The 19,183-nt window shown below is 39.9% G+C and overlaps 1 protein-coding gene across 4 annotated transcripts in view; it reads right to left on the bottom strand.

Annotated features, from left to right (window-relative positions):
* DAAM1 (dishevelled associated activator of morphogenesis 1) overlaps nucleotides 1-19,183 on the bottom strand; it is a 151,899-nt gene that overhangs the window by 19,619 nt on the left and 113,097 nt on the right. For all 4 annotated transcript variants that reach the window (XM_039864084.1, XM_039864076.1, XM_039864093.1 and 1 more), the window contains exons 16-18: nucleotides 12,502-12,608; nucleotides 5,630-5,714; nucleotides 1,261-1,367 (exon numbers count right to left, since the gene is read on the bottom strand). In XM_039864084.1, the coding sequence (XP_039720018.1) occupies nucleotides 1,261-1,367; nucleotides 5,630-5,714; nucleotides 12,502-12,608 (299 nt within the window). The remainder of the gene's footprint in view (nucleotides 1-1,260; nucleotides 1,368-5,629; nucleotides 5,715-12,501; nucleotides 12,609-19,183) is intronic.

Raw genomic sequence — 19,183 nt, 5'->3', positions numbered from 1 at the left:
CACATCCCCAAACCTTCCTCCTTCTTCCACAGTTAGCTCCCTCGGGGCTGGCAAGCTCTGCCTTCCAAGATAGCAACTAAGCTGCTAGAGATAACAAACTGGCCTCTCTGGTAACCACCATGATTAGCAGTTCTGCATTGCTGAGCGGGTGAGGGTGGGTGTTCTTGCCCTAGCCTTCTGGAATCATTGCCTAACCTGCTCTCTGGTGAAAAATTTAGTCCAGTAAAACCAGGGATCAGCCACTCCTCTAAAACTGTACTATATAATCAGACAGGACTAGGTTTGCAGCCCAGGTTCTCCTGTTATTAGGTGACTTTGAACAGGTACCTTAACTTTTCCATTAGATGGAAGATAATAATTCCCTACCTCACATCATTCCTTTTGGCAGGGCTGACAGGAAGATTAAGTGAGAGGATGCATACACGGATCTGGACAATTACTAAGTGGCAGCTATTACAGGTGGCCATCTGGTTTGTCTACATAAAGGTTGCTGGGCAAACCATCCTTTGTCTTATTGTAGTAGGCAAGATAAGATAGAAGCACAACAAAAATAAGTCTGGGGAAGGCAGAAAAGAGAGGCATATTTCACCTTGGCTACATCTGTTAGCCTTTGGGACTTGACTCTGCCCTGGGGTTGACTGAGAATTTCAGACCACTGGTCCTTCTCTAATGAAGAATTAAGTCGCTAGGCCTGGGATGGCAAAGAGACTCAGCTCACATGCCAAACTCAATTAAGGAGGAGTGGCTGTCTCAGGGACTTACGGAGAAGGGCTGAGAAAGCTTGCCAAGTTCTGTGGGAAAAATGCCATGATCGATTAGTGATGTCTGCATGTGTCATGATTTGACATCCAGACCGTGGCTGTTCAGTTATGTGGGCTCCAGGCTGCCATCGTAGCCTGTTCTTTTTTTTTTTTCCCCTGTTTTATAACAACCTTGGGATCCTGAGGTCCTAGGAGGAGTGAGATATAATCCCAAGAAATCAAAGTGGTGAGAAGAATGATACTGACTGGAACCAGGAAAAGTTATGACTTTTCAAAACATTTGGGCCAAAAGGCCCAGAAATAGAGATAATTGTGAAGAAATCCTTACCCAGTTAAAAAAACAAATTCCACACAACTCAGACTTGAGAAGATTTTGGAGTTCAAAAAGGCTTCAAGTTAAACCAGGTTAACTGACCCAAATATTTTAACATGACTCAGAAGTTTAATTTCCTTAGAAAGGTAAGAGGCATCTTTAGTTTTTAAGCATTTTTAAACTTACCGGCTCATCTCAAAAAGGAATCTATCAGCTTTGGCCATCCGATCCAGCTCATGTTTATGTTCCTCCAACAGGTCAATGTCACCTTTTTCAGGAACAAATTTCAAGAGCTAAAAAGTACACACATATATTAAAGTCGAGGCTTATAATGTATATTTTTGCAATAGTTTTTCACTCTTTCTGTTAATTTGTTCCAAGATGAAATTTTAACTTCTGTTTAAGTTATAAGCTCTACTCGTAGGTGATTGTTAAGGCACAATAGAAATGATTAAATTTGTTCATTTTCACTTGAAAGTAGTTACCTTGGTATAAGATATATTCCTGGCACTTTTCTGTTCTATGCTGCCTCTCAAATCAGAATTGTGGCCGTTCCTTACCAGGACCCACTTTGCAGAGATCATTAGAGGGACCTTGGAGGTTCAACCCTCTCATTAGGAGATATTACAACCGAGGCCCAGAGAGATTAACAACTCGCCCAGGGTTACAAAGCCAGTGTTTGTCATCATCAGAAATAGAACCTATGTCTCTTGTCTCCCAGCACTCTGCTTTTTTTTCTATTACATCATGCTGGAATGAGTTATTCTATGTGTATTTTCCACTCGGTTTGCTTTTTTCTCTGGCTTATCTAATTCCACTTCTTTTTTTTGCTCCATGTAGAGCTGGATGAGAAGAATGCAATGGGATTTGAAGTTTTTAATGTCACATTTTATTTTGGAAGAAGAAATGAGCATGGAATATGGAAAAAGTAGCAACAATATTTAAAGTCGAAAAAGTACGTGTGTGTCTTGATTTCCTGTAAAGGTAAAAATATGTGTATGTATATGCACAGGCCTGTATGCTATTTTCTAGATCAAATGTCCATGGACATTTAAAAAAATTATACTGGCCCTCTGGACCCCAAGATCCTTTCTATAACTTGATGCTGGCATTGTGTGGTCCATTCAGCAGATTTTCAAATGTTTGCTGGATTTAACTAAGGGATCTCAGAAAAGGCAGTCAGTCTGGGTGCCACCAGAGTAAAAAGAACTGGAACTACAGGGAAGGAAGTGAATGGTGTGAGGTTGAAAATATATTCCAGGCAGAGTACATATTAAGTGCTGGGGTCTGAAAAGGGCAGCACAGCATTGATGCAGGTGGAAGAGCAGCAGTCTTGGCAGTGAGAGAGGGAAGCGCTGGTCAAGGTCAAGGCAAAGGCTTATTATAAGTTGTCTTTATTTTGAGGGCACTGGGATATAACTTAAAATCGTAAATAGAGGAATGAGTTTGCCTTCTAAAAAGATTACTGTGCCTGCAAAATGAAGAAATGATTAGAAGAGATCGGAAGTATTAGGAGGTTGTGATTAGATGGTGGATGCAGTAATCTAGTTGGGAAATGATAGTGGCCTAGATTGGGTAGTAGAGAGATTCTAGAGCTATTTAGAGGGTTTAAATAGAACTGGCTTGGCTTGTTGATGGATGAATTATGGTAGATGAGGGTCTACCAAAAGGATGAGGCCCTGGCTTTTGGCTTAGGCAACAATGTATGTGGAGTATAACAAGGAACCTGGGAAGAGAAAGTTGGTGGAGGGTGGGCGGGAAGAAGGTGAGTTTAGTGTTTGAAATACTGGCAAGAGAATCAAGTAGTGATTTCTAGTAGGGATTTAGATAAATGGGTCTGAAATCCTAAAGGGATCTTTTTGGAAGACAAAGCATTGGTGTTGGTTATAACATGCATGGATGTGACTGGGGTAACCTGGAGCCACCAAGAGAAAAAAAAAGCAGGGCTCAAGAGAAGCCAGCATTTAAGGGATGAGGACGAGAAGAAGAGGAACCTTCAAAGGAAGGGTCTATGTAGAATCACAAGGCCAGAGGAAGAAGACATTTCATCAGGGAGCAATTGGCCATTAGTGTCACACATCACCAAAAAATCAAGGAAGATGAAGACTATAACGTGCCCCCTGACTCTGGCAACAAGAAATTTGTGTGCCCTTAGTGAGAGCAACTTTAGAGAGGTGAAGAAGACAGACTGCAGTGAGTTGAAGAAGAATGAACAGGAGGCAAGTGGGGACTAGCTTCCAAGGACTTTAGCTATGTCAAGAAAAAAAAAAAGAGAGAGGATAGCAGTTAGATGGGGGTGTGAGGTTTTAAGAGGTATGTGTGTGAAAAGCTGAGACTTAAGTTATATGTTAAGAGGGAGAGGTGAAAGATCTGGAGGAGAGGAGAGAGATCTGGCTGGGTCTCTGAACATAAGGAAGGGATGGGCCAGGGACAGCTCTTTCCAAAAGTTGTGGAAGACGGGGAGGGATGGAAGTGGATGCCAGGGAGTTCACCGGTCTGGTGTCCCGGTAGCTTCTAGTCATCTACGTTCCTGTGTTCAAATAGTGACACTGGACAGGACAAGAATCTTCTTGTTCCTTCTCAGTACAAGGAGGGAAAGCATTAGGCAAGGGGAAGGGAAGAGGAAGAGAGAAGAGAAGGCTTGTTTTTTTCCCCTTAGTTTGGATTTTTACCTATCGGACAAAGAAATTCAGTTCTAGCCTCAGGTATCGCTCCCAACTGGTTGTGCCGAGCCCACAGGCCCCTGTTCAGGATAACACAATCACTAAGCTCTCTTTCATTACGTACAAGAGCACAGCAAGAGGCACATGCTAACGGCTTAGTCCTTCTCAAAGCGGAGTCGAGTAACAGATGGTGTACGAAGAGGAAAGAATAGACACCTGGGAATAGGAGAAAGATATACATCGCAAGAAAGAATGTATTGATCTCAACCGAGTTCTGAGCCCAGCAGCTAAAAGCAGCAGGAAAGCGGGAATGAATGTGGCTCAAATGCAAACCCTAGACAGGAGTAAGGAGAGGCTGGCTTCTTCAGTGCTTGTCTGGGAAGAGTGCTCTATGAAGGAAAAGGCAAGAGGAGCGGTAGAATTCAGAGGAAAAGAAGAGCATGAGAGATGAGCAGAGCATGAGACAGACAGAATTATCAGGAGAGACCAGGTCAAGAGTATCCTTGTTGGCCAGATTCTGCTTCAGTAGACTGATTTTCTTACTTTATTTATTTGAAGTACATTCTATTTGCACAGCAAGCTCTTTTGGCAGGATTTTGAAATCCTTTCCCTCAAGGAGAAATTTTACTGGATGCAATTTCACAGTAAACAGATCTTGTGGAATTTTAAACATATGACCTTGTCAATAGGGGCTGAAGGCCTAAGGACTAAAGCAGCTTTCTGCACACTTCTTCACTCTGGATGAGCAACTTCTGATGTAGACAGCTGCAGTAAAGGGTCACCTGGGGGCCAGGGAGGGACAGAGAGTAGCTGGGCTGCACAGTCTTGGGGCAGAGACTGCTTTGACCGGTATATAGCAAGTGGGAAGACTGTGTGGAGAAGCTGTAAAATGCTCTAAGAAAGGAACTTTAGGTTTAGGAATTACTTTCAAACTATTCACATACAGAGCATCCTAAGAAACTTAGAAATACAGTCCAACTATTTTATAACTAAATCAAACCTTCAAAGTATAGCATGAAAAGATTTTCCACGGCTAGGTGTGAGGATTTTCACCTAGAACAATTGCAGCTGCAGTGGCTTCACGGAGGGCAAGACCATTTGGGTGTGGTGACACTGCACACATTACTCCTCCCTGCTTTGTGTTTGAGGCCTTTAGGAAACCAGTGAGAACCATGGAAAATGTACATGCATACAAACAGGCATGCCACCTGGAGCAGCCTCGCTACCCAGGATTTAGCAATGCAAAATATTCTCTTCCTCTGCTCTTGGGAGCTGAGCATGCCTACAGATGTGACCGCAAGTTCAGCTTGGAATCATAATTACTTGTGTCCATGGTCAACCATAAATGGACCTGGCCCTCACAAACGTGGACCACTTGACCAAAATCACTCAAAATATGATTCTGTCCCAAAGATAATGAGAAAAGCAGACAGAACAATCTTAGAACATTCTAAGACTATTTTCACAAAGCAAAGGATGATTTAGGCCCAGATCAAGAGACAGATGATAATCCCTAGAATATCTGCTAGTTAACAACACTGCCATTTGGGGGATGACTGAACAAAGTTGCTGAACAACACACAACATAGTTGGAGTGGCTACACAGAGCATGTTAAAGATATACTGCATGAAGAGAGAGAGGCTAGGATACCACATTCGACTTGTTGCCTGCCATAGATGACACAAATTATCTCCAAATTATCACAGACAAGAATGTGCTGACTGTATGTAAATCCATCTCATATTTGCTAGCCCCAGAATTTTGAATGGACTGCCATTTATGACACAAGATGAGGAAATTATCTACCGGCAACGACAGGATTTTCTCAATATCTCACTCCCTGCTGAAAATCAGTTGTCACGTGTGCTCTAAGATATGTCTGGCAGCTCACCTGTTCCAACATGTCCTTGGGCAGATCTTCCTGCTCGTCCATTGTTAGAATTGCCCGTTTGATTTCATCATTGGATAATTTCAACCTGGAGTAAAAATATTTTATTTTGTTGTTAACAACATTGGCTTGGGTATTAAAATTTGATGTATAATCATTCATTCTGCTCTTCTAGCTGCTTCAGTTACTGTTTTGCTCAAAATCTCTCAGTGAAAGCTTATTTCCTGACAATATGACACCTAAGAGTAGGATTTTGAAACTGCTTTAACATTCTTCCAGGGCTTGGTAATGCTCTGCTGACACAGAGAAGAAAGCTGTTATGTTCTTTCGTTTAGTTTCCTTAAGCAAGAGATTGGAAGATGAGAAATGGGGACAACACCCATACTAATATATCCATGAATTGCAGGTGACAGAGGAGAACTAAATTCTTAATTTTTTTATATATCAGAAGTGTTTAACGTTTGCTAACATATTAAAAACGGATTTTAAGAAGGTTAGAATCTATGTTAAAAAATCGAGCACTAGTTAATAGACAAGGTAAAATGTATAAGCGCTTCATAGTTAAAGAGTTCTCACATATGTTATTTTATCTGAACTTCAAAATAACTGTGATGGTCATTTTTTTTTTTTAATAGAGGAAGAAACTGAGGCTCGGAATGGCTAAGTGATTTGCTCAAGGTCAAACATGTAGAAAGTGGCAGTATCTAACGCAAACCCGAGATTCTTGAGTGCTAATCCCAAATTATCTAAATATTGCTTATATAATTAATATCTCATAGGGAAGGATTTAAGAAAAACACAAATCTGTTTCCTGTCTACCATAAATTTATATGATTTACTAATTTAACTAAGGATTTTTGTCTTGATCATGTCAGGAATGAAATTAAAACATACCTGTAAAAATGTATTTTTAGTAGATACAACAAATAGTCTTAATCAGGGCAAAAAAGATTTAATTAGATTATTAACTGTAACAATAGAGTCATTCTTTTGTTCTATCTGTAAGCATTAGACCCAGACTTTAAAAATCTTACTTCCTTACAAGCTACACTTATACGGCATATTAACATCATTTGATCTGTTCTTCTAGTCTGTGATCTTCAAGAAGAATCACATTTAGGACTGGAGATAAAGACATAAACACACAAATATAGAGCAAGACATACAGCTCTCACACGTAATGTTTGAGAGAAGGAGCTTTGGCATCAGACAGGCTGGGCCCTAGTCCTGGCTCTGACACTTCTGGTCAGTGTGACCTCGGAAAAAGTTTCTCTTAAGCCTCAGTTTCCTCATCTATGAAATAGGGATAATAATAAATTAAAAAAAAAAAGAATTGTGTATGTGTGTGTGTGTGTGTGTGTAAAGTGAAATAATGCATATAAAGTGTTGGCATAGTGCCTGGTCATAGAAAGGGCTCAATAAACTGTATGATTACTCTACAAGGCAGACTTTTCTACACCAGAAAAAAAGCAGTAGTATTCATGTAACCTTAATATTCACATGCAGTTATTTGATCATTAAAGAGCACTTACTAGGGTTATTATGAACACTTCTCAAAGCACTCTCACACCTATTATTTCACCAGTTCCCTCTCTGCATACAACACCTATTAGGCCTGGGAATATTAAAAAAGACTTAGAAGATGTGGTGTTTATTTTAAAGATGTTTACAATGTTTAGGACAATCAAATGATAAGCTGAAACACTCAAGACACACTGGCATGTACAGCACACTGGGTTGCCTGTGCTCTCACAGATACGCAAGGGCTGGATGAGGGCAGGGGCGGGCACGAAGGTCACAGAAGGAGCAAAGAATGCCGGAAGTGGAGCTGGACAAGACACAGCCTACTCTGGACACCTCTGGCTTGTCCTTTTCTCTGGATTTTGACATGACCTTGTTAAAACCATCCATCCTGCCATTTACATTGCATATTGTTTTGTGTGCTAATAAGTAGGACAGGAAAGGAACAAATTTGGGAATCCTATTGTATTAATATCATTAATATCATTCTCTTTTGTTTGATGTTTTCATAGCCACATAGAGAATCTAGGCAATAGGCCCAACCGTCCACGTTCTAAAATAAGGCCCATTTTATCGCTCTGTCTGAGATGCAGTGCCATCATCACTCCTGTACTGTGGACAGTAACCTTGGACGTGGGCAGACTTCTCCAGATTGTTGTAGTCATTTTGGCAACAATCACTGTCTCAGGAATATGTTCACCAAACATCAGATGGAAAAGCTCAAACATAAATGGAACGATTTAGCCAAGCTGGCATGAGTAAAACGTATGACGGGGAAACTGTATTCTAGCATCAAGGTCTCCACTGTCCAGGCCCTGGGCCCTAGATTCTAGGACACTGAAGGCTCTCGAGTCAATTAAAGGCAAACACCACAGCACAGCCATGGAAGGCAAACGAAGAGGAACATTAGGGAAGGTTGAAACTGCGCTAATGAAAACCAACTGACTGTGGAAAAATCTATAGTCATCATGAGAAAAGCTCCACTTATAAGAAAAAAATAAATTAGGTCTGTGTCCTTTTCACACTGAGTTGAAGAAACTACTTTATGCTGTAGTTCTGCTGAGTCCTTCTGTTTTGCATTTAAAAGAAAAGGAGTTGAAAATCAGAGCGAGAACAATACTTCGAGTATCAGATTTGCATTTCATTAGCTCCCCATATGGAGTGCAGAACTTCTTGCTTTGAAACTGTATATATTTATACTCCTCAAAGCCTCCCAGAGGCTGTCTGGACTAAACACTAGCTCTAATTCATAACAATTTTGGTTTCTCTTAATGTGACTCACAAAGAGACTTGAGACTTTAATGGACAGTACTTAAGAAAATCTACCTGTCAACATACTGCCTTGCACGTGGCCTGTTAGAGCAGACAATGAAACTACCTTTGGGGAAAGAGGAGACTGGTACGCTGCCCAGCGGGATGGATGGTTCCATAGGTTGCTGAGTTCTTAGTATCATCTGTCATCCACAGAATGAGCTGCTAATCTCTGTAACTTAATGACCCTGCCAGTTCTAACCTTTTAATTGCTTTTAAAGCTTGGCAGTGTCTGGTGTACTGGAGGGTGGCACCTTTTGAGACGTCCACTTCAACTTTCTTTACAAGGCAGGAAACAAACTGGCCATTTAAAAACAGTATTTAACTCTACCTTGCTCTATAAAAGTATTTCAAAAATTTGCCAAGAGAATTGGAGTAATTACAATAAGTTAGGGATGGATGGCTAGATCGGTCTTAGCTCTGCTTCAGTGGATTTAAGCCAAATCCTACTTTAAAGTAGCTTTTTGTGGTTTACTGTACCCTGGCTGCCATGTTAAGTGAGCATCTGGAAAAAAAAGAATAGCAGAACACTTCATAAAAGTATACTTTAGGTGGGTTCATTTTGTAATATTAACCCACTTCCAAGTTTCTTTTTGTCCTTTTTTTTTCTTTTTAAAAGAGAGGTTTGCGTTTCAGGGAATGAAGCAGAGTGAATTTTAAATGGCCACATGTCATCTTTAGACATGCAGTAGAGATGCTGTTCAATCTGCCTAGGGCCTCTGCCACTCTGCTCAAGTCATGAAAGGCAGGGTCCCTGGAAGCCTGTAGCTTCTGGTTCACCTTCAGCCACTCTCTTTCTGGAAGCTGCAAGAGAACCTGGCCACTCATGCTATGAGCACACAAAAAGGGCCTGCACCTCCTCCCCTGCTTGTCCCCTGAGACGAGAAGGGCTTTCTTTCTAGTTGCCTGCTAAGCTCCAGGTGAGGCCATGGCAGGTGCCTCTGACCAAAGAGTCCACTAACTTTTGCAGTATATGGGTAAGAAAGAGCTTTTAAGTAACCAAACATGGCAGACTTATGTGCTTATCAAATGCCTCCCACGTAACATGCCACAAGTTTCCCTGTCGTGGAATTTGCTGGGAATTAAGTTCCTGGTCAGCAAGATAAGAAACAGAGAGGGTTGCCACCCTTTAGGAATGAAAAAAAGCAGAAAAGAAGAAGATAGTAAGTGTGGAAAGGTAAGAAATCTTGACATCAACTTGGAAATGTTTCTATTTTGATCTCCACACTCAAAATCAGTCCTATTGAGGGTTTCTTTGTCTCTCTCAACTCTGTCCTTCATCAGGTCTCACCTGGACAACAGAAAAAGCCTCCTACCTCATGGTTGCCTTTGCTTCCAGTTCTTGACTCCTTCAAACCTGTGATAAACCCTTGAGAGAATAAACTTGGAACCTTAGAAACAGAAATTGGTGCAGTTTGTTCTCCTGAACAAACTGCACCAATTTCTGATCTCATGGGCACATAAGCAGGCATTCTGCCAGGTGTAATTCTCACAAACCTACTGCAAGGCTACCGCTTTCATTATCTCCATTTTATAGATGAGAAGAGTATGGCTCGATTCTGGGCTAACTCATGCCCTTCCAAAGGTACCAGGCATGGATCACAGGCTCTCTTTCCTGGTCTCATTCAATCCAAGTGATAACTGATAGCTGCAATTATAAGGCTCTCTTTATTAGTTATGCTTATACCACTCCGGTGACTTTCCTCCTGCCACACATCTCCTTGAAACTGCCTCTGTCTCCCTTGCCCACGGAACTGTTATCGCCCTTTGAGGTCCACTTTCCTGGTCAACTCTGAGGTGTCACTCTCACTTGGCTGAGCTCCCATCTCCTTCCAGTGAGACCAGTCTAAGCCCTGAATTATTGTTCACAAGTCATCTCACCTGTGCCATCTTTCTTCTCCAATCAGCCATGAGCTTCCAAAGGCAGCAGTGCTATCTTAAGTCTGGGTACATCCTGTGGCACCCAGCATACTGCCAGGCAAATAAATGCTCCAAAGTGGAACTCTTTAAGAAAAAAGTATCAAACACGCTCTCAAAGATCTCTTCCCTCCTTTAAGGCCCTAGCTCCTTTAGTGGGTAATAATGTATTACCAAGAAAAATGGGAAAACGAAAGCAAGATAAACTTCTGACTGGTTAAAAAACTACATAAAAAACAAATTTAAATTAAACCTCCTTAATTTCTTTTACTTTTACCGCAGTACATGTAACGAGCCCTGTGCTTTCTTTAATGAGAGAGAACTATTGATCACTGAGCAGAAAAGCATGTGCTAACGAATCCTCTGTGGGAGAGAACGTTTTAGAACATGATCAGTTAGTGCCCAATGACCAGAGGTCAACTGAGACTCAGAATTACTTTGCTATGCACATACCCTTTTAAACTATGCACATTGTAACAACACTTATTCATTAAAGTGGATTTTAATAGATAATCTAACAGATAGTAGGCAAATCCTTAAAACTGTCTTCTAGAGACAGTTTAGACACATTCAAGTTCTAAGCCACTTTAGGCTCTGACACTTCTGAAGTAACAAGGGACTCACATACCATGAATATGAACTGATTCCTTCAATTAAGGGATAGGGAATTTGCCAGAAAGAGATGTCCCCTTATCTACAGATGTAACTGGTGTACTTCCTTGTTTGGCACCTAGTACTGAGAATAATCTGTCCATGAGGAATTGGGTCATGGTTTTTACTCCTATGAGCATTTAAATTCTATAGAAATTCAGAGTGAGAGCACCTTTTGTCAAGTTTAAAGTGTTCTTCTAGAGTGCAAAAGCACAAAATATAGGGAGAAATTCTGGGATTGAAAAAAAAACTTTCTCCAAATTTTCATTTAATTTCACTATTAAAAATGTTATTTGTGAAAAGAAATGGTAACAAAACAGATTGTATACACTATAGAAGAAAAATAAGTATACCTTTAAACTACTTTCAACGGCGTCTTCCTGAGCATGTGTTCAGGGAGCAACGGGGGAGATAAATACAGGAACCAGCCATTTACATAGCTTCCATTCTTCCAGAGGCAGAAATGAAATGCTAACAGGATGGTTCCTGTTACTTTACTAGTATTAAAATGCAGGGATCTCACTAAACCTCAATTTTTTTCACCAAAAGAAACACTTACTCCCTAAAGTAATATATCTGGCTAACAATCAAGCTCCCAGGCTGAAAACCAAGCAGCAGTTCTTTGTGTTAAAAGAAACTCACTCTAAGACTATCTAAAAATAAGAACTACTACTTTCCCTCTCTACTCTCCTTGAAAGAGAAGTCACCTTACACCAGCCTCAATGCACATACCACATTCTTCCAGAACGTAACCAATGTGACTTAATGCTTAAAGCCTCAAAGTTCAGGATTCTTTACATCTTCATTCACCTCACAAGCATCAAACATCTTTGCCCAATGTTAAAGTCCCTTTTGAAGACACGAAGAAACTAGATCCAAAAAAGCTACTTAAAATGCCTGAGATGACCTGACAGACTGCCTGAAGCTACCATCAGATTCCAGGTTCCCACAATTTCCTTTCTTCCTTTCAAGTTCCAAGGTTCACTAATTATGAGAAAGATTTCTGAACAGTGCTGAAATGGATTAATTAGCATTTCACTGAGGTTTGAGATTTACATATCCTTTTAGTCATAAAAAGGTTCAGAAAACGCATGAAATCATATAAGCTGGAAGTATAAAAAGGTGACCTTAGAAGGCAAAATTAAAAAAGAGAGGATTCATTGTTGGTTCTGACAGTGCTACTCAACAGCAAAAATATTTCTGAAGCCAAAACCTGTAAGTAAGAGTAAAGTCCATTTTACAGGCACTTGGGTTGGGGGTGGGGGGTGGGGGAGATGGAGAAACACACACAAACATTGATTTGGGGGTATTCTGCTTTCTAAATTTAGGAGTCTGTAGAAATTAAGCTCTAAGAGAGTCCAAAAAATTGTACCTCAGTAGAGTCCAGTTAAAAGAACAAAAACAAACATGTGGTTTGAAACCATATGCTAGAGAAGTTGGTCCTACCAGAAATGTTTATTTAGCGTCAACAATACCTTGAGAGAAGGATGTTGCAATTCTGAGCTCTCCGACCGTCAATCACCGAAAGCTCTTTGACTTTAAGTTTGGAACTCAGTGTGTCATCAATGGCATCTGCTTCTTTCTATAGAGAGTATGAAAGAAATCCATCACAGTCAAGCGGGAAACATTCCAACTTTGGACACATACTTTTCCTTTTCTTTTCTGTTTACACACACACACACACACACACACACACACACACACACTGCTGTGATGGTTGTTGGGGGGAGTGTCGGGAAGAGGTGGAATTGAAACAAAGACTAAAATCTAGTTGACAAAGGGAAATAATAAGAAAAGCTGACCACCCACATTTGAAAACGCATTATTTAGAAGAACAAAGTGCTTCTAAGTTGAAGATGCTAAGCGTGCATAAATTATTAGTGAGTGGTGCCCTCCTTTTGTCCCCCAAATCCCTATGGACAGCAGACAGAAGAACTGTCACTATGAATCAAGCTCAGCTGAGGCCTGTCATTGCTGGTCCAGTCATTTGCAGGGCACATTTACCCCAGAACCATTTGCATCCTGAGCACTCAAAAAGCAGAACAATAAAGACTCCCAAATGTCTTCATGTGCAACAGGAAGCTCCCAAGTCCAGACGGTACCTTTTATTACCCAGGAGCCTGATGGACAACTTGGAGGAAATAGTTCAAGGTATTAGTTCAATTACTTAAGTTAACAATGAAACACTACTAGCATACTTTGCTGCTGTACAGAAAGCTGTAAGCAATGATAGCCAGTCATAATTTATGGTGGGAAAGGCATAAAACAATTATAGATATAAGACTGTATGAGTAAAATGGGCATTAGGTGAAAACAGACTAACTTGATAAATAGCAAGTTTGATTTCAGTAGAAGTCAGAATCAATTTAAAAAATGGATCACAGCTTTAAAACATAAGGACACCAAAGAGCTCTGGAACTGTGTAAGAGTTTAGGAAACAAAAATAATATGGAGTTTATCATAAGAAGTACCACGTGATCAAACTTCAACCGTCTGGAGCTGAGATTTCAGGCATATCTCTAAATATTCAGTTAAGGGTTGAAACCCATTGTGGAATTACCTAAGCATTACATTACACTACCTAAAACAAGAACAACAACAACAAACGAACAAACAAAAACAGGACAACTAAGACATTTTGAGTTTAGAGTGAGCCAAGGAGTTTACACTAAGCAAGGTGTAGGTAGTAGCTCACTTACCTGCTTGGAGTTACTGTTCACAAAGAAATCCTACAGCCATGGTAGAGGCATGGAAAAGGCAAATCAAATACGTGCAGTTCAGAAATCACAGCAAATGAGGGAAAGTCAAGGAAATTAGAGACACAGGGTAAGAGATGATTTATGCCTGTAGGAGTGGCCGTGAGAGTTAATGGAGATGAGAGAGCCTGGCTGAAAATACAGGTAGCAGCGTGGTACCGAGCATCCAGGGTCGAGAGAGAAGACAGCATGTGCTGTACCTAATTTTCACTGCTGGCAAATCAAATATGGAAGAGGACTTAAAACACCACAGAAAGACTCAGTTGGGAAAGGAACAAGTCTTCTTTGAAGGACACTGTGCTCCATTTGTTCAACATGACAATTTTCACTTGAAGCAGAAAAATATCAGTCAATTCTGTGAACTTGAGGAGGTTACTCTCATTGTCATGTATTTCTAGTAATATGCATATTCCCCTGTCTTCTTGGGTCGTAAGGAAGGATTATGAAAAGACAAAAGACTAGTTTGACAACATAGGTCAGTAATATTCACACTCAGTACTCCTCCAGAGTCCAAACAATGCCCGTTGGTGCAACAGGTAGATATCAGGAAAAACCAGAAGGTGGAATTAAAGAGACAACAGGAGATTCACGTGGTGTGCAGCCATTGGCGGCCCTGTCCCAGATTCCTCGGGGCTGTTTCAAGCATATAAAAGTCAAAAGCCTCTCTCTTCTTGAAATAGTCTATAGAAAAGACTTGGAGTAAAAGAGGAAAAGAGGAAGAAGTAATTGATACATTATAAGAAAGCTACAGCTTTCTTTGTATACTTTTGCCATAATGGAATGAATACAGCTCCGGTGTGCAAAACACACCCCAGCTTTCTGGCAAAGGGCTTGCACACCATCATTTGCTCAGCAAATTCCTAAAGGCCTCCTTGGTCCTAGCAGCACTGCCAAAGCCAACTTTACACAGATGAGCTGTTTCATATCATCCTTCTGGTGGGAAACAAAATGCATCCTCCCCTGGCTCCACCCACACAAGGCAGAACTGTTTTTCTAGAATGGCGTTTAAAAACCGTATGGTGTTGATAACCATAAGAAACCTTTCTTCGCCTCTGATGTCACAGTTCTCTTTTGTCCTTGTAATTGTCAAATTTTCTACTTGGAAACTCCACAAGACTCTTTCTCAGTAAAAGCAGTTTCTCCTTTCAAGGGCAGAAAAAACTATGATGAAGTGAACTCCATGAGGTCCTACCTTACTTTTCTCTCTTAAAGAGACAAGTTGCTGGTTGAATTTAGATCTGGCTCTCACTGTCTGGCCTTCAAAAAAGAAATTTCTATGAAGTTCTCTGGCATCTCATTTTCCATAAGTTCGCATCATCAGGAAATGGAGATTTCTGACCTCTACTGTAGTGGGCTATACAAGCCGACAACTATCAATAACCAAGTGTGTGGCTCGGCACTCAGTCTATCTATAAAATGGGTTGGACAACTGGATTATTATTGTGATGATTAAATGTGATAATGCATGCAAAGCATTTTGTCCAGTACCGGACATATGGTTATGAGCTCAATACATGGAAGCTACCATACAACACAATCATCTTTCAAGCTGATGATCAAGTCTTTTTTGCTCCTATTGTCATGCTTACCCCTGAGATGAAGAATTTCCATTTGTAACTAGTGGCAGCAATAAGTGTAACAGTTAATAGCTAAGTGATGCATTTTATCTTTCCAGAGGTGAGGATGAAGGATGTAATAGGAGAATTTGGTTGTTAGTTTTCCATTCCTCTTCTTTAAGAGTCTGGTAATCATAACATTTTAAAGTAAAATCACAAAGTTTATTAGACAGGGCATGATAAATATAATAATGCTTCCAGGACTATTTCAAGTAAGTTAATGTTCTTTTTGAAACCTAAATTCTTTACTAATCAACTTCGGCGAAACATTCTATATTTGGCTCCACCTAACAGGATGTCTGATTTTTCCAGATGATTTTTCATTTAGGGCTTTGGGCTTGGAATGTAAATAGGAAATTAGGACTTGCACTTTCAGGAACTGGTGCTGGTAGATTCCTATAGATAGTGTTCCACAATAAAATAATGACTCAACACTTCATAGATAATATAACCTTTACATAAATGGCATTTAATCTTTTTGAGGTTGAGATCCTTTTGTAAATCTGATAAAAGCTGGGGATCCCTCTCCAGAAAAATGCTTACACTAATATTTATATAAAACCCTGTGTTCGATTAACTCTCACCATGGAGTCCAATTATAGAACCTCTATCTTATACCTTAGTCCTAAGAAAAACCATCATTTGCAATTTCCGCTTTGGCTTTCATGTGCCAAAGCACCAAGCTGAGGACCAAGATTACTGAAATAAATACTCTAAATCATGTAAGTTTTCAATGTGGAAACTAGATACACAGAATAAAGAAAAATATAAAGGAATTAAAAAGAGAAATTCCCTGATTGTTTATAAAAATTAGAAGATACCACTAAATGTTCCAAAAGGGACCCCAAGAATGGCTGTGTATTACATATTAGCAGGAGAGATCAGATTGTGGAGTCTGTGATAGCAGTTATCCTGTTTCCTAAATCAGAGCAGAGAGGCTTTGAAATGACATTCTGTGTGCTGATCATAGGACCTGTAAAGAAAGAGTGTCCTCAGGCAAAGAGTGGGGAGGAGGAATGGAGATCGTGAGCTGTTAATTTATTACTATATAGATATGACACTCTTTAGGTAAATGTCAAGTTCATTTCTCTCTGACCAACTGCCTGGATAGGGAGAATGAATTTATAAATCTCAAGATAAAGATTTCCCATAAAACCAAGAAAATATTGTTTAATTGTACCTGAAACAGTATTACTATGCAATGAACTACATTCAGTAATAAAGTTAGTCTTTTGTGGCTGGTCTGGAAATCATGTATAATATAGTTTTAATGCTAAAAAGAGGTTTTGAGATTCAAGAAATTGACTTTCAAGTGAACTTTTGGAATGTGAACAAGGGAATGATTGCACGTTATTAAATTCCATTTCATGTGGCACATAAGCGTACATAATCGGCTCTGTATACCTTTGATTTCCACATTGAAAAAAAAAAAACCTGAATAAGAATGGTCTTGTTCTTAAAGCTGGAGTTAAAGAAAATCCTTTACAAAGCCTGACCTTCAAAATGAATAAAACCATGGCATAAGAACAAAGTGAGCCTGAGAATGATATCCCTTGTACACCTGAATATGCCACCTGTTCGGGCACTGAATACACAGTAAGACATGTTTTTATTATCTGTGAAATAGGAAAAATACTTCATAGAACTGGTATGAGGATTAAATGAAAAAAAAAAAAATATAAGAGCTCCTTGAGAACTAAATTTTAGGGTTGATGAGACTGGGAACTGTGTATATTGTAATCAGTACCGAAACTGATTACCAATTTTGATTATCATCTTTTAGTCTACCTTATGGTAATTTACACATTTTCCTCATCTCTACTTTTATACTATAAGTTGCACTGTAGGCCTGTGCAACAGTTTAATACATTTGCATCATTTGAAGTACTTCATATACAAAGCTGACAGTATAAATACTTGTTTTTAATCATACAACATTTCTCAAATCAACTGAGCTTACCTTGTGTGTGTACATATATTTACATAAAATCTCTTCTACGTGTCATTAATCCGTGACTTCACCTAAGCTTTACTAATCTGATATTTGAGATTTAAAAATTTACTCTGTGCAGTGTTCCTGTTGCAAGCACACAGATAATGGCATGCATGTGTGCCTTTGCCTCTCAGAAATTTACCTGGTCAAACAACTGGCTAAAGTCCAAAGAGTTTGACCATGGTTTTATAACTCTGGAGGGAAGAAGGGGAGATACTATAGAAAAATAGGTTCCTAGTATTCATTTGGGAGTGGAAAAGTGAGCAGTTTAAGTGTGATGATAATTATACAGTACATTGCCAAAATTAAATGAAAATGCGCGTTTTTGACCTTGTCATCAGTTATGAAACTAGGAGACATTCAATGACAGGCACTCCATTTCCTTTGTTCTATCCTACATATTCCTACTAGAATGTCTGTATCTTTCAGTTTTCTGTCTCTCAGCATTCAGTAAATTCAATTAAATGGCTCAAATTTCCTTCAATTGGGAAATATATTTATAGTTTAAAAGTTGTCATCTCAAATTCTTGCACCAAGAGGGGAAGAAACATACTTGAATCAAGCTGAGCAGGTGTGTTGAAATTTTTCTCCAGGAAGTGCTATTGAAAATGTCACAAATGATCCCACTTACCAGTTGACTTAGTGTTAAGTACAACTGAAATATTCTGGTCTATCCTGACTGGAATGACTACTGATTACTTAAATAGTGGTTGGTTGCTAGGAGACAATTACCCAATTGCCAGGCTTTCTGCAACCCTGTCTCCCAGAGCTTTTGAAAACTGTCCACATATTTGTCCCAGAGCATTTTGGCAGCATCCTTTTTTGCACCTTCTGCTGAAAGCCAGTTAATTATGAGTCTTGTAAACTTGGGTCTTTCAACCACCTGCCTTCAATAATAAATGCTACCCACATGCTCAGACATGAAGAGCATCATTTGGAATAACTGCTGTTTTCTCTTTCTTTAATTTACTTCATCTTCGGCAACCCAAATGGACTAGTATTAGTGGCTGAAACTGAGGTAGGAGATCAATGAGACATGTAGCAAGGTCAGAAGATTATTTGAATTTACCAGGAAATTTGCTAAAATGTCCTAAGACTTCATGTAAAAACCCAGAGGATACCATCCAGGGACAGCAGAGAGAGAGAGGAGCCCATTGCAGCAAATCAGGAATGAATCTGGTCTGAGCACCTGTTGTGTGAGGGCTCTAAACACACCCTTTCTTTGTTCTTTAAACAATAAAGTGTCTAGCTTCCTATGGGCAATGTCTTTCCGTCTTGTTCTTCATGTTCCTTTAATGGTATGTACAACATTGCGGAAGTTTACCTTCACACTTACAGGTGGTGGCTTCAGCTGAGGGCTCCTGTTTTAGGGTCATTCTGCCATGGCAGGCGACCATTTGCACTTTTGTGCTTTTCTAAAATGGAATAAAATGCCCTGCAGAGAAGCTTTCCCTCTAAGTGAAAATCTTCTGGCTAAACGAATACTACTTTTTCTTTTCAATTTCAGATGTTTCAAAGGCCATTTTGAAAATAAAACCCTTCATCTTTCATTTCTCCCCCAGCCTCAGTCCATCGTCTTCTTCAGTGCTTGGCAATTCTGTTCTGAGACTCTTTCTTAGGAACCAGGCCAAGCAGAATAGGAAGTCTGCTGCTTGTCTGAGGATGCCCCACCCTGGGCATGATTCATGCCGGAGTTAAAGGCCTGTCAAAAGAGCCCAAGCAAAGTCCCTGTGCAGATGCCCCACATCCATGTGCTTCTAAAACATGCTCTGCTCTCTTTATTCCTTTCCCA

This window comes from Pteropus medius, unplaced genomic scaffold (assembly GCF_902729225.1).
Source record: "Pteropus medius unplaced genomic scaffold, Ma_sr-lr_union100, whole genome shotgun sequence".
Classification (NCBI taxonomy): Eukaryota; Metazoa; Chordata; class Mammalia; order Chiroptera; family Pteropodidae; genus Pteropus; species Pteropus medius.
This window is presented reverse-complemented; position numbering and strand designations above follow the sequence as displayed.